This window comes from Anguilla anguilla, chromosome 18, assembly GCF_013347855.1.
Source record: "Anguilla anguilla isolate fAngAng1 chromosome 18, fAngAng1.pri, whole genome shotgun sequence".
Taxonomy (NCBI): domain Eukaryota; kingdom Metazoa; phylum Chordata; class Actinopteri; order Anguilliformes; family Anguillidae; genus Anguilla; species Anguilla anguilla.
Window position 1 is genome coordinate 7,201,060 of NC_049218.1, and position 12,786 is coordinate 7,213,845.

The following is a 12,786-nucleotide window of genomic DNA, read 5'->3' on the forward strand; positions in this document are numbered from 1 at the left end:
TGGTACAGTAAGCATCAATGCTCGCATACCTACAGCAGAGCAATCTCACTCAACAAAGTTGGCATCGCGGGCCTTAAATTACCTTTGAGATGCGTTTAGAATTCGGTACAGCAGATAACCCTCCCCTCAGAAAACAAGCTGAAAAGTTTCAAAGGGTTACCAACCAGTCTTATTTTAGATCTGGTGTCAAGGACTGGGTAAACATGTGAACTTGTGACCTACCTTTAAATGAAGAGGAGTCATATGACGGGGGCAACGGCTTCTCAGCTTAATAAAAATACCGTTAACATCAGCGTTTTGACATCATTCTCACTATTTAACATGTCTCCATATGTCTATATGAACTGGGATAATTGTGGAACTGTATATATGTTACATACGTGTGATTAGACCCCACTAAGTTTGCCTTAAAACTGGCGAGCGTTACAGCATAAATTATCGCCAGAGACCAGTGATTAAATCTACGACCTAATTTTAGCATGCATGGAGGGACTGGCGCTGGTTTTACATTACTTTGTTGCTGTCCAACATGATGCGGCGCAATAATTCATTGCTCTCTGAAATCCTCACTTCACGACTCCGATCCAGCGTTTTCCTTTTTTAGGCAAGAGAATGCATGACGTAATTTGCGAAGAGCTCGCGTCTCCAGCAAACTCGGCAGGAAAGGTAGCGTGGGGGGTGACCGAGGACGAGAGCAGCGTTAGCGCGCACCAATCGGGTCTGCGGTTACGCGCGATAACTGGTCCCCCTATTGGCCAGAGGGCGGTGAATCATTTTGTGGAGGTTTAGGTTGCTCACACGCTAGAAATTGCTGCTGGGAGTCTCACAGTTGCTGGGTTGGAGGGGGGGTGAGGCTTGTAGTTTCCCTCTTAAAGTGAAACTCTCCCGAAAGACATTTGGATTTTTGTCTTTTTGTCGAAACATAACATTAAAATATAGCATAAAAAGAGCGTTTGAGCAAACGCATATTTTTTTCCTCTTTTTGGGCAGCGGATTTAAGTTATCAACATGCCGGTATTTCACACTAAGACCATAGAGAGTATCCTGGAGCCCGTGGCTCAGCAGATATCCCACTTAGTGATAATGCACGAGGAAGGGGAGGTGGACGGCAAGGCAATCCCAGATCTCACCGGACCAGTGGCCGTAGTGCAGGCGGCGGTCAGCAACCTCGTCAGGGTGAGTCCTCTGCTTACTTAGCTGCTGCATTTAAATCCGAGAGAAAATATTAAGCGCACCTGCTTTCACGCCACCGACTTAACCCCGTGGTTTCACCTACACGTGATTTCGAAGATGCTGTCACGCAGAATGAACAATTGCATCGACTCTGTCTATTCCGAGTAACATTTCACGCATGCCCATGCACAACTGCCGGAGAAAGTTTGCAGAAGGCATTGGTCGATACAATGAATGGATATCATTGCACTACAACGGATGTGGCGCTCTCTTGCACTGGCAAACAGCTGGGCAAGGCTGGCAATGATATCAGGAAAAATGGATTATTATTTGACAATTGTATGCGCTGCGTGCGAATCATTCAGGCTGTATTGAATGGCATTCCATAACATGCACTTTTTAATTTAAACATAATGTTGAACGAAGTGTACACGTTGTTCCACGCGCGAGGTGTGTTTCGGGCGCACCAGTATTACCTGCGTAGAGGCAGTTGAGTGGTTTTCGTTTTTATCCGTTGGTAATCCCAGCTGCAGTCGTTACTTGCTCTTTCTCATCCCCTCTGAATTGATTGATAACAATCAGTCACTACGAACGCTCTCATAGCTGCTTAACAACCGTAAATAAAACCTTGTAATTTCAAGGACAAATCAATCAGTTTTGATGGCCGTATATGGTTTATTTATGTGCAAAGACTGCTTTCTGTGTGGTGTAATTCTGACATTTTGGAGAGCTGAGTTTTTGCCTTGTATAGAAGAAAACGTATTGATACAGAATGCAGGTCATCAGAAATCCGAAGGTAAGTCAGAAAGCATTCTGCACAGGGTTGAATTCAGTGCAGTGAGCAGGGAAGCCCCATTCTAGTTTTAGATTAGTCATATTTTGGCAGGCACCCAGCTGCTCTCGCGGTAAAAAAAAATCCTGCCCGGACTACGTAACAATAGCAACAGGCAGCCACATTTTCACAGGACCTTAAATTGTCACTACTAGAAAGAAATAGTTCTGATGGTTCTTGCTACAGTACATGCAACAAGGTTAGTGATTTAAAAAAGATATAATTTCTAATAATAAAGTTTTGTAAAGCACAGCATGCTGCCCTGTTCCTCATACATGTTGTTTTAAGAAAGTATCTGATTTCCCAGTATCTCACTACATTAAGGCATTGATTTTTTTTGTTTTTAATTGAAAACATTGAGGCCCAATTTAAATTGATGGAAATTCTGTGCAGCTCACAATTTCAGGCTTTAGGCTGCTACAGCCGAAAGAGTGCACTGAATTCTGGGAAATATGATGTCTTGCTGGCTTCAGATTTTCAGTGTATTGAAGTCGAGTGTTACGGGATTATGAAGGGAGTCTTTCTTCATTTTTTCTTACTGCTGTTATTAGATGAACCAAGCTTCTATGAAGAAGTCTCTGTTGGTGCTCAACATTTGCATTTTACCCGTTCACAACAGTCACGGTGGAAAACTGGCAGACTGAAAATAGTGGAAATGATTCTCAACGTCCCTCAAGGATTGAAACGCAAGCAAGCAGAGGGTGACAGACTGCAGTGTTCAGCTGCTATGGCAGAACCGAGCCTTCAAATCTGTTTCAGAAAAGCACATGCGCTTGGAAAAAGTCGTGCCGTATGTGCAGTACAGCGCTGGTGTTGGAACAGTGGCTTTACTGTCCCAGAAACAGATTATTTCAGTGAGCAGACAAGCGGACAGTCACGTGGGTCTTCATAAGATGATAGGAAGTAAAGTCACTGGTATCGGGGCAAAAGGGTGAAGCTTGGAGAATTAGCACATTGTAATGCTTGGATGATTTGGTGTTGGAAGGGAGTGGGTTTCTTGAGGGTTCAGTTTAAAAATGAAAAATAAAAAGTTGTGTTAATGTCCAGTGTAATTCATCCCTTGGAGGACCAGCTCCAGTGGGGGATCGTCAGTCCCACAATGCCTTCCCGATGGTTACTGGCGCTGTGCCGTGCAACGATTCCCTCGTTCTCAGCTGCAGAAATGAAAATCTGTCACCGAGTTCATTCTCCTCTGTGTCCCCCTCTGGCATCGCTCCATGGATGGGGTGCATGTGGGGGCACTTCCGTACCCTCACAGGAAGCCCGTCTCCTGTAGCCTGGACCAGAGTTGGCAACTTTTTGTACGTGATGTCACTGGCGAGTGGCCGACTCACCACTAGAAGCTGCTAGGTGACGTGGGAAAGTGGCGATGAGTGCTGGGTGATGCTGATGATATCACTGACTGGGTGGGTGGAATGAGGGGGGGGAGGGGGGGTGGTGGAGTGGGGGGGAGGGTAGTGGGGGTTGCCTGATTTAATTGCCCATCAAAGCAGCCTGCTAGGGCCCCAGCCAGCAAGTGAAATTAACTGTGCGGCAAGCAGCTGTTGTTTCGTTAACAGATCCATTTTGAAAAGTGGCCAAAGTCTCGTCAGGTAAATTCTGAAAAAAGTCTCAAAAAATGTCCTCCACCACTTTTGGGGGGGGGGGGGGGGGGGCAGGGGAGGGGCTGGCATCTGGGTGGTCTGAAAAGTTGCTAGATCTTGCGACGAAGGTGCTAAGTTGGCAACGCTGAGCCTTGAGGGGCCTATTTCTGGGATGTCCTCTTTGGTGATGATTGGGAGGCCCAGGGCAGTTGTTGGGGTTAAATTTGGATCAGTGCAGTGCAGTGACATTTTTATCTTGTGACTGAGGAATGCTGCTCATGAAGCCTGTATCTCCATCTTTGTTGGAGCAAAGTGTACTGGCATGCACATGCTATGGCCTGCTAATATGAAAGCGTACAGCTTTTTAAGTGCTCCTCTATCTACCTCAGTTTTTTATGATACTCATTCATTGCACAGCGTAGCTCGTTGGAGGTGCAGATTGTAAACAAATTACTAAACAAATTAATAATTTGTCGCACCACCTTTAGCAGCAACTGCAACCAAATGCTTCCTATAATATGATATCAGTCTTTCACATCTCAGTGGAGGAATTTTAGGAAATCAGGAAGGGAGAAAATACTTTTTCATGGCACCGTATATTATTCTTGTGATTAAGAAGGGAGACTTATGTCCCCTATAGAGGAAAAAAATACTTCCTGGGTCTTAGCAGGATACTGATATATTAACTCAATACACCATGTTGTGCATATTTTGTCCTTTGTCTGATGAAGACTGAGTCAGAACACATTAGCTTGACCGATAGATAGATTGAAGTAAGGTTGCTGTCTGAGCCCTTATTTTTAGGAGTGTTTCCTCCTCCCCATTGCTTTTGCTGGGAAGAGGCAAGGAAATCTAATTATATGCCTTGTTCTTCTTTTTTTTTTTAAGCATATTTTCACAAAAATACCCCGCAAAGTATTTTTGATAAAAGCACCTGATCCGTCTTGTTTCATGTGAATACATTAGATTACATCCATTAAGCGGCCACTCTGATCCAGAGCTGTGTTATTTTATTTTTGTATATTTTCACATATGATACCACGGCAAAATATTTCTGTTAAAAGCACCTGTTCCATCTTGTTTCAAGTAAATACATTCAGTAGATTACATCCATTTACCAGCTGCTCTTATCCAGAGCAATTTATAAAACAAAGTACATGGGTGCAATCAGGATGTTTACAAAAGCAGCAGTATTACTACAGGGTTAGAGACAGAAGATACTCATTCTGTCTTATTATATAAGAGAATGAATTGAGTTAAGGAGTGCTAAGTTGTCATATTTTTCTATGTTTCATTACAGGCATTTGGCAGACGCTCTTATCCAGAGCGACGTACAACAAAGTGTATAACCATAACCAGGAACAAGTATGACGAAACCCCTAGAGAGAATTGTGTGGTTTTTCAGTGTTGATTGAGCAATAAAGCTATATTAACTTAAGTGTGCTTGTACTATTGTCTGAGTCTATCTGAATCAGGGATATCTGTGGTCTTAGCTTCAACAATACTAACCTCCTTTGCCCGTTTAACGAGTTCAGGTGGATTAATTCTCTGCTGCAGTGTCTCCTCTGGGCCAAGCATTTGGTGACAGTTTTATTTGAGTCTAAGAAGCGGGAAGTTGATGACAATAGTTGTTTTCCAAATGAAATTACCCTGTTTACCGTATGTGTTGGACAGAGCATTAGTTAGCGTAGAGCACTGTGTTCATTCTCACCGAATTTACTGAGCTGAGAAATCAATTCAGACGACTAATTATTCTCAACCATAAGGGAATGCCATTTTTTCCGGGCTCCTTGGTCAATTATAACAAAGTTTATAACGCAACACCCTGGAACAGAAGCTGTAGAAAGAGCTGCTTCAAGGCTTCACACAAAAATATCCCGCAGAGAAATATCCTGTTGGACAAACATTTTGCTACAGCGCTGATCATAAATTAGCCAATTTATGAAATTCTCCGGGATGCATTTTTGCAAGGGCAGCCACAGTAATGACCGCCATGTGTTTTATAAAGGAAAAACAGTAACTGCATTATTCAGTAAGAATGTTCAGTCAGTAGAATTACTATTATTGTGAAATGCAGCTGCAAATCAGAATTCAGAAGTGCAACTATTTTTTTTCCTGCAGTAAAAAGTGCCTGACACATCCACGCCTCCGTGTATTAAAACGGTGGCTTAACAGGATGCGCCACCCAACAACCCCTAAGATTGCAGAAAAGCATGGGATGATGGACCGCAAGGCCACAGGCGTTCAAGCTTTTCTCTATTTAGACCACAGGCACTCAGATCTGAGGGAAGCTAAATTGGTTCAATTGAGGCAATTTACAGTGGAGTCAGATGGTTCAGTGCCTGACCGGAACAAAAGCTTGCAGTCACCGCGCCCTTACGAGAGCAAGGCGGGGTATCAGTGCTGCTTTCGCTGGTTTGGTAGTTAAAGGGCCTTTATCTGTGTGATGAGTCTTACTTTAAAGTTGCTGCGTCCGGGGCATGAATGCATGCCAAGTCTGTTTAACCCATTGACGTGTAAGATCACAAATATGTGATTATAATGTTCTCAATGGAACATTCTAATGCTGTTCTGTCAATCACTACTGGTAATTGACAGCAATGAAGTTCTAGAACACTGACTTAGAATTCTGAGAAAGCATTCTGAAAAAACCAAAGTGTTCATAGTAGTTTGCTGTAATGTCTGTTCAGGTGTATCTTGAAACAGATCCGTTTTGCATATTGGTCACAAATTCCTTACAAATGCTTCACAAATAACAATGCAATAACCTCTCTTCTGTTGCATTATCCTACTGTTCCAGTTGTGAAATGGATAACGATAATAAGCCTTCGCATGCACACGTGTGCCGTTGACTGGAGATCGCATGTATTTTTGCTCCACTCCAAATTCATTATGAAAAATCTGCACCATTCAGTTGCTGTTTTACAGGGCCAATCAGTTGCTGGTTTAGGGGGTCTTATAGTGTTTAGGGCTGTGGATGTCTCGGACAAGAGATGCACACTCATAGATGGACATTTAAGGGTTCTGATGTGTCTCAAGAACACAGTAGCCCTTTTTATTCAGCTGTATTTAAACGTCAGATGTTCAGCCAACCATAAGGAGCCAGTCCTCTTCCCTGACGCCAAATCATTGTGCTTTTTAGTCTTTGAGTTTCCAACAAGCTGAGACACATTCTGGCCGGCTCTTCAAAGAGAGGGTTTGTTTATTGTTTATTGGAGATTTTGGAAAGCCAACTTATTTTTTTTTTTTTAGAGATAAATATCTGTTTTAATGAGATAAATATAGGCCTGTATTTTCTGCAAGAGAATTGTTGACTTGTTGTTTTTGTTTTAGGTTGGATTGGGGCAAGACACGGAAAAATACGGCATCCTAGGCGATGGATATTAGATTCAGTGGGAGTGAGAACAATTCACATGAGATAGATCACTGAAAATATGTACATATACAGTATAGTTGAAGGCATGTCTTTTTGATAGGTGGTTGGCTCCTCATCCTTATCCCTTGTGACAGGTAGTAAGCCCCACCCCCTTATTCTTTGTGACAGGTAGTTGGCACCCTTATGTTTGAGTGGGACCTGCTTATCATTTTGTCTGATAAATCACAGTTGATGTTATCTGCCTCTGTTCTTGTAAGCTTCTAGAATATTCTAGATGTGCAAGAGCTTTTTAATTCAACTAAGCCTGTTATGACCAAGGATATGAATCGCTGATTGGTCCTAATTCAATTTTAATCCAAAATTCTGGGAATTTAAAATGATGGGAATTACTTATTTTGATTGATAATGTTTATATTTCCTTGAGTTATTAAAGAAAACTCATCACCCCGTCTAGTCAATCCATTACCATTCTTTCGCTAAACCTCCTGTGAATTTCTTGACTTATTATGTGCATGTGAAGGGTTGTTTACGGGATGAAATTGTCACCTTCTCAGTGAGCTTTTCCTCCTCTCTTCTGCGGCTGGGTTTGCTGTTCTCTTACACCCAGGTGGCATCGATATTGCCCCTGAGTAGCCTAAGGGTGTGATACAGTGTTTGAGATGGCAAAAAAAGAAAAAAAGAAGAAAACGGTGATCTGAATACTAGTGGGTGAGGGTAGGGGTATGATGCGGAATGCTAAAAAGAGCTCTGAGGTCATAAATCTGAGTGGCTGCTGAGAGGGCCTTTGGCTCTTGCCGTTGATTAGGTCCGCTGGTCTTCCCAGCCTGGTCTTTATCGTGGAGAAAAAGATTTTTATATGCCGTTCACAGTGCTCCTGACTCTGAAGCAGAGCAGTGATTTGGGGGGGGGGGGTGTAAAAAAACAGGACATTGGGGGGGGGGGGGGGTATAAAAAACAAGACACTGGGGCGGGGGGGGGGGGGGGGGGGGGGGGGGGGGGGGGCGGTATAAAAAACAAGACACGGGGGGGGGGGGGGGGGGGGGGGGTACCCTGAAAATAGGAGATCAGGAAGGCGGAGGCACTTTTAACTTGATCAATGGCGGCGTAATCTGCGAGCCTATGGGTGAAATGAGCATAACATGATTAGGCAGAGCAATGAAAATGTGGCAATGCAGTGTGCTGTGCTGCTTTGCAGGATCCTGTGTGTTGTAAGTTAGAACAGTCAGTCCTGTATGTGTGTGTGTGTGTGTGTGTGTGCATGTCTGTCTGTCTGTGTGTGTGTGTGTGTTTGTGTGTGTGCATGCATGTGTGTGTGTCTGTGTGCATGTGTGTATGTCTGTCTATCTATGTGTGTGTGTGTGTGTGTGTGTGCATGTGTGTGTGTCTGTGTGCATGTGTGTATGTCTGTCTAGCTGTGTGTGTGTGTGTGTGTATGTTTCTGTACGTGAGGGAAACGGGCCTCTCTTGGCTCAGTGTGTGTAACAAACACCACAGGCCTTTGCATAATCCAGGCTTTTAAATGGCAGCGGGCTTCGCATTCAGGTAACACAATCCAGGGAGTCTGCTTGTTTGAAGCCCTACGAAATGTTTATGTCTGCCTCTCAATCTCTGCTCACATGGGGAGCTTTCAGCGTAGTGAATGCTTTTTCTGGGAGGGGTTCCTTTGTAAGGTACCGATGGATTTAGTTTGGATCAGAGTCAGGTTCATTTTCTCTTACTCTACCAGATGCACACGTTTACAGCACAGTTCTGATATCTGGTTCAGACCAGCAGTAATGGACATTTTACTCCATTTAAAAGAGATGGTACCGGTGAGTGGTATTGTAAAGCACCGGGTCCAAAGCCAGCAGTACTGGTACATATATCAGTAAATTCCTAGCAATACCCAACCCTACCTCTAGGAGGGAGTAGTGGTGGCTTTTTGTGCTGGGAGTTAAGTATGTGAGGTGTTATATCGTGTGCTTGTAAAAGGGGATGTAACAGAATTCAAGTAATTAAGCGTGGGAGGAATAAATAGGTTTACTGGTTTGGAAGGGGGCGGGGGGTGTGAGTGCTGGGGGCAGTGACGGTCAGTGGAGCTGAAAACTAAAAAAGAGGTCATGGGGGGACTGGGGCCTCCGTACGGGGGCGGGGGGGGGGGGGGAGGTCTAGCGTCACCTGTTCCTCACTACAGTGTCACTCCCCAAGCCATTTAGAGACCAGGAGGGCAGGTGCATTCAGGATCCTAAATTTTTTGTTACAGTTCCCTTGAGGAGCTGGGGGGGGGGGGGGGGGTGTGGTAGCGGTACGTGTCCTGATCCGTGCTGCGTGTCCTCATCCGTGCGGTAGAGCAGGGCGGGCTCTGCGCGGTGTTAGCGGCGTACGGGTTGTGGCGCGCGCGGCGGTCCTCACCGCGGCCGTGCCCTGCTTCCCTCAGCGCGCGCGTCAACAGGGCCCGTTACTGACGTTAAGAGGACCGGGGCCTTGAGCTGCACACAGCTCCACTCCACTCGCACCCTTCCACAAGTGGGTCCTTGTCACGGCGCGCCTGGTTAACAAAGGAGAGCGATCGGGGGGAGATTTCATACAAGGGCTTTTAACCCTGCCCCCACCCCCCCCACCCACAACCTGGCCAGAGAATAGGAGGCATACAGATATCCTCCATTGTAATGACGTGTGAGAAGGACCTTTTTGAAGGGCTGCTGCTCGGGCTGTAAAGACGTGTGGACATTTTTTAACCGGGAGGGAAAGCGGTGACCGAACTCACCCGTTCTAATGAGTGCCTGAGGGACTTTCACCACCACACTTCAGACCCCCCCCACCCCACCCCTTCTCTCCCATCTCCCCCCCCCCCCCCCCCCCCCCCCCCCACCCATCCTCCCCCATCTTCTCCTTGCTGGCTTTTTATGGCGGTCAGAGAAACCCGAGGTTCGGCCAGCCTTGGCTTCGTAATGCAGGAGGGTCTTCACACCTGTCTGTCTGTCTGTCTGTCCATCTCCGAAGCCTGGTCTGGCCAGTGGCCCCGCCCCATCATTGTGACATCCTCACGCGCGAAGCTCCCTGATTGGCTTTGGAGAAGTGCCAGGAAGCAGCACTGCTGGGATCCTGTTGCTGGTTTGTTTTTAACCTCCCGCTACGCGACTGTGTCACTTCCTCCTTTAAACTGAACCAGTATGTTTACAAATGAATCGTTCTATCTGCTGTGCAATGTTTCGTGAAAAAACAAAATTAAGAGGTATGGAATTTTTAGCTTTTTTGCCTTTATTTCTTTTTCAGGATTTACTTTTTATTTGCAGTATATAAACTTAAACAAAATTAAACCAAACTAAAAGCCAAACATAGCACACTTTAAGGACTGGATGTATAAAAATGTTACTTTGTACAGTAATTAGATTCTGCGCTAAACTGAATTCATATGTTCCTTAAATTAACAACAAAAAAAAGGAATGGAGCCAGTAACACTGTTAAGGAAAAATTGCAGTATTTAATTCAGCCTTAAATCTCCCTTTCCCAGAATCCTGAGCTAATTAAATATATTCAATGCACATGACAGACCATCTATTTGCAGTCATTGTTTGGACTGGGTTATTGTTCCTTTCTTCCCTAATGAATACATAACTTCAAGATCTTGAGTCGAGTCAGTAGTTCTTCCTGGGTTGAACACACAGACATGGACAGTGTTGGAGAGGGTGGGCACACCTAATCTCCCAGACCTTAAAATACTCCAGGGGGGCTACTGACCTCACCCCACACTTTCCCTCTGTCCTCGTAAACCTACGTTAAGTTCTCGGACACATAAGGAAAGGAAGACCACTCTCCTGCAAAAAGTGTTGCTGTCGCCAAAATTCATAGAAGGTACGACCCAAAGGTACCGAGGGTCAGCGCCCTTTTGCCACCCTGGCCTAGTTTGGCCTCCCCTAATGTCTTCCCTATTTGTGTCCCGCGTATGTGGGGGGCGCGGTCAATGTGAGCGTGCAGCTATGAGTCAGCAAGGCTGCAGCTCGGTCATCAATCCCCCGTTTTGCGCGTAACACCTCATGAAACGGCCATTCAGTCAGATTCAGGTGGCCTGAATGGGAATCTCGAAAAGGCCTGGAGAACGTTACTGTATATAAGCATTATCACAGTACAGCGTGTTGTCCTTAGGGCAAATAGATTAGGATGGCTGATACAGTGTACTGTGATTGTTGATATCATTGTACATATTGTTGTGCTTAGAACACCTACACTAGGATTGCTGATATCACGCCGTAGTGTGCTGTCCTTAGAGCACCTACACTAGGATCACCAGTATCGTAGTGCAGAATGCTGTCCTTAGTGGACGCACACTGAAACCAGAACCCTAACATCACGTTGTTTGAAGAACCCAAATAAGTTGCAGATTCATGTGATCTTAAAGATGCAGTGAGTCATCGATTTATTATAGCAAAATCACGGCAGACCCACTTCCCTCCAAGTGTGTTAGTGCTCTCTGTGGTGCTAAATTCAAGAGTTCAAGATGCTAATGTGTCGATTCTGGACATGGGTTTGCTTTTGAGTTGGAGCACACTTTGTATACCGTTGGCTGGGGCTGGAGAAACAGGTGGTACACTGTGGTTTTCAGTTCGTGGTATCATCGTCTAAATATAGTTTGTTTCTGTGTGCTTATGTGTATGTGCATTTGTTGAAGATCCCGTATGGTGTCCTCAATAACTGTGTGGTGATATTTTATTTGAACACACAGAAAGGATGATCTGAGAACTGTGGTGTGCTCAGTTCTCAGCACCTACCCCGCCCGAAACCCCCCCCCCCCCAGTGTATTTTATTTATAAAAGTGGCCCCAACTATTTTACAAACATTTGCATTTATATACATATACAAAACAAAAGAATCAGCTCATCAATTATACCCATTCAATTATACCCACCTACTGCCAGCCACATCTGACAGCAAATTACCTCTGCTTATATACACTACACGTTATCCAGACTATACAATTTCCATATAATATTCAATATTTTATTCATAATATTCAATTATATTCAATATTCAATGACAGTATATGTTTTAGTATATGTGATAGAAATCGTTATACATTTGTTATCAGTTGATACTTTATATCTAATAATAACATATCTAATTGGGTTTGAGAAAATATTACGAATTCACTTTATGGTTTTCCCCACGTCTAAAATAGCCAATTCTTCTTGTACAGCGCTTCCGATAAAATTGCACAAAATCGTGACGTTCGGATTACGTCAGTCCAGTTTGAACATGGAACAATTTGAATAAACAACGGTTAGTAGCAACTCCTAACATTCCGTTTAATGAACATGGCATAGTTAAATAAATATATTTAGTGTTTGAAACCAGATGTGTATGTTTAAGTTATTTGTTGTGCATTATTGTTGGTGAACAGATGTACAGTAGCGAATGTGTTTGACTGGCAAACATAAATGGTACGCACTACATTTATGAAAGCGACGTACTCGCGCCAAACTGCCGCTGCCATAAGCAGTTACACAGTTAAAACCCGGTCGTTTAAAAAAATAGTGTCCTTGCAGGAACGGAGGGTTCGCTCAACATACACTTCCTGGTAAGTTTGTAACTGTTCCAGATGTTTAAAATATTTTATAAAAACATAGTATTATTGTGCTAAACGTTGGCCCTATATTTAGCCTTGTGTGTATTTTTGTACCCATTGCATGATTTGTTTAGGCCAGCCGTCTGCCTCTGTTAATTTGAAAATTCTTTGGCTTTCCCCATGGAAATTAATGACAAAGAGATTTTACGTGTGTTGCCTCATTCTTATGCTATATTATAGCTGGTACACTATTCTTAAATTTCGGGTAATATACTGTAGC

The 12,786-nt window shown here is 44.1% G+C and overlaps 1 protein-coding gene across 4 annotated transcripts in view; it reads left to right on the forward strand.

Moving 5' to 3' along the window:
* Window positions 1–808: 808 nt before the first annotated feature.
* Window positions 809–12,786, forward strand: part of vcla (vinculin a) — a 55,825-nt gene continuing 43,847 nt past the window's right edge. For 3 of the 4 annotated variants that reach the window (XM_035400453.1, XM_035400452.1, XM_035400454.1), the window contains exon 1: window positions 1,009–1,176. In XM_035400453.1, the coding sequence (XP_035256344.1) occupies window positions 1,009–1,176 (168 nt within the window). Of the gene's footprint in view, window positions 1,177–12,786 lie in introns of all 4 variants that reach the window. The other variant, XM_035400451.1, reaches the window with a different exon arrangement.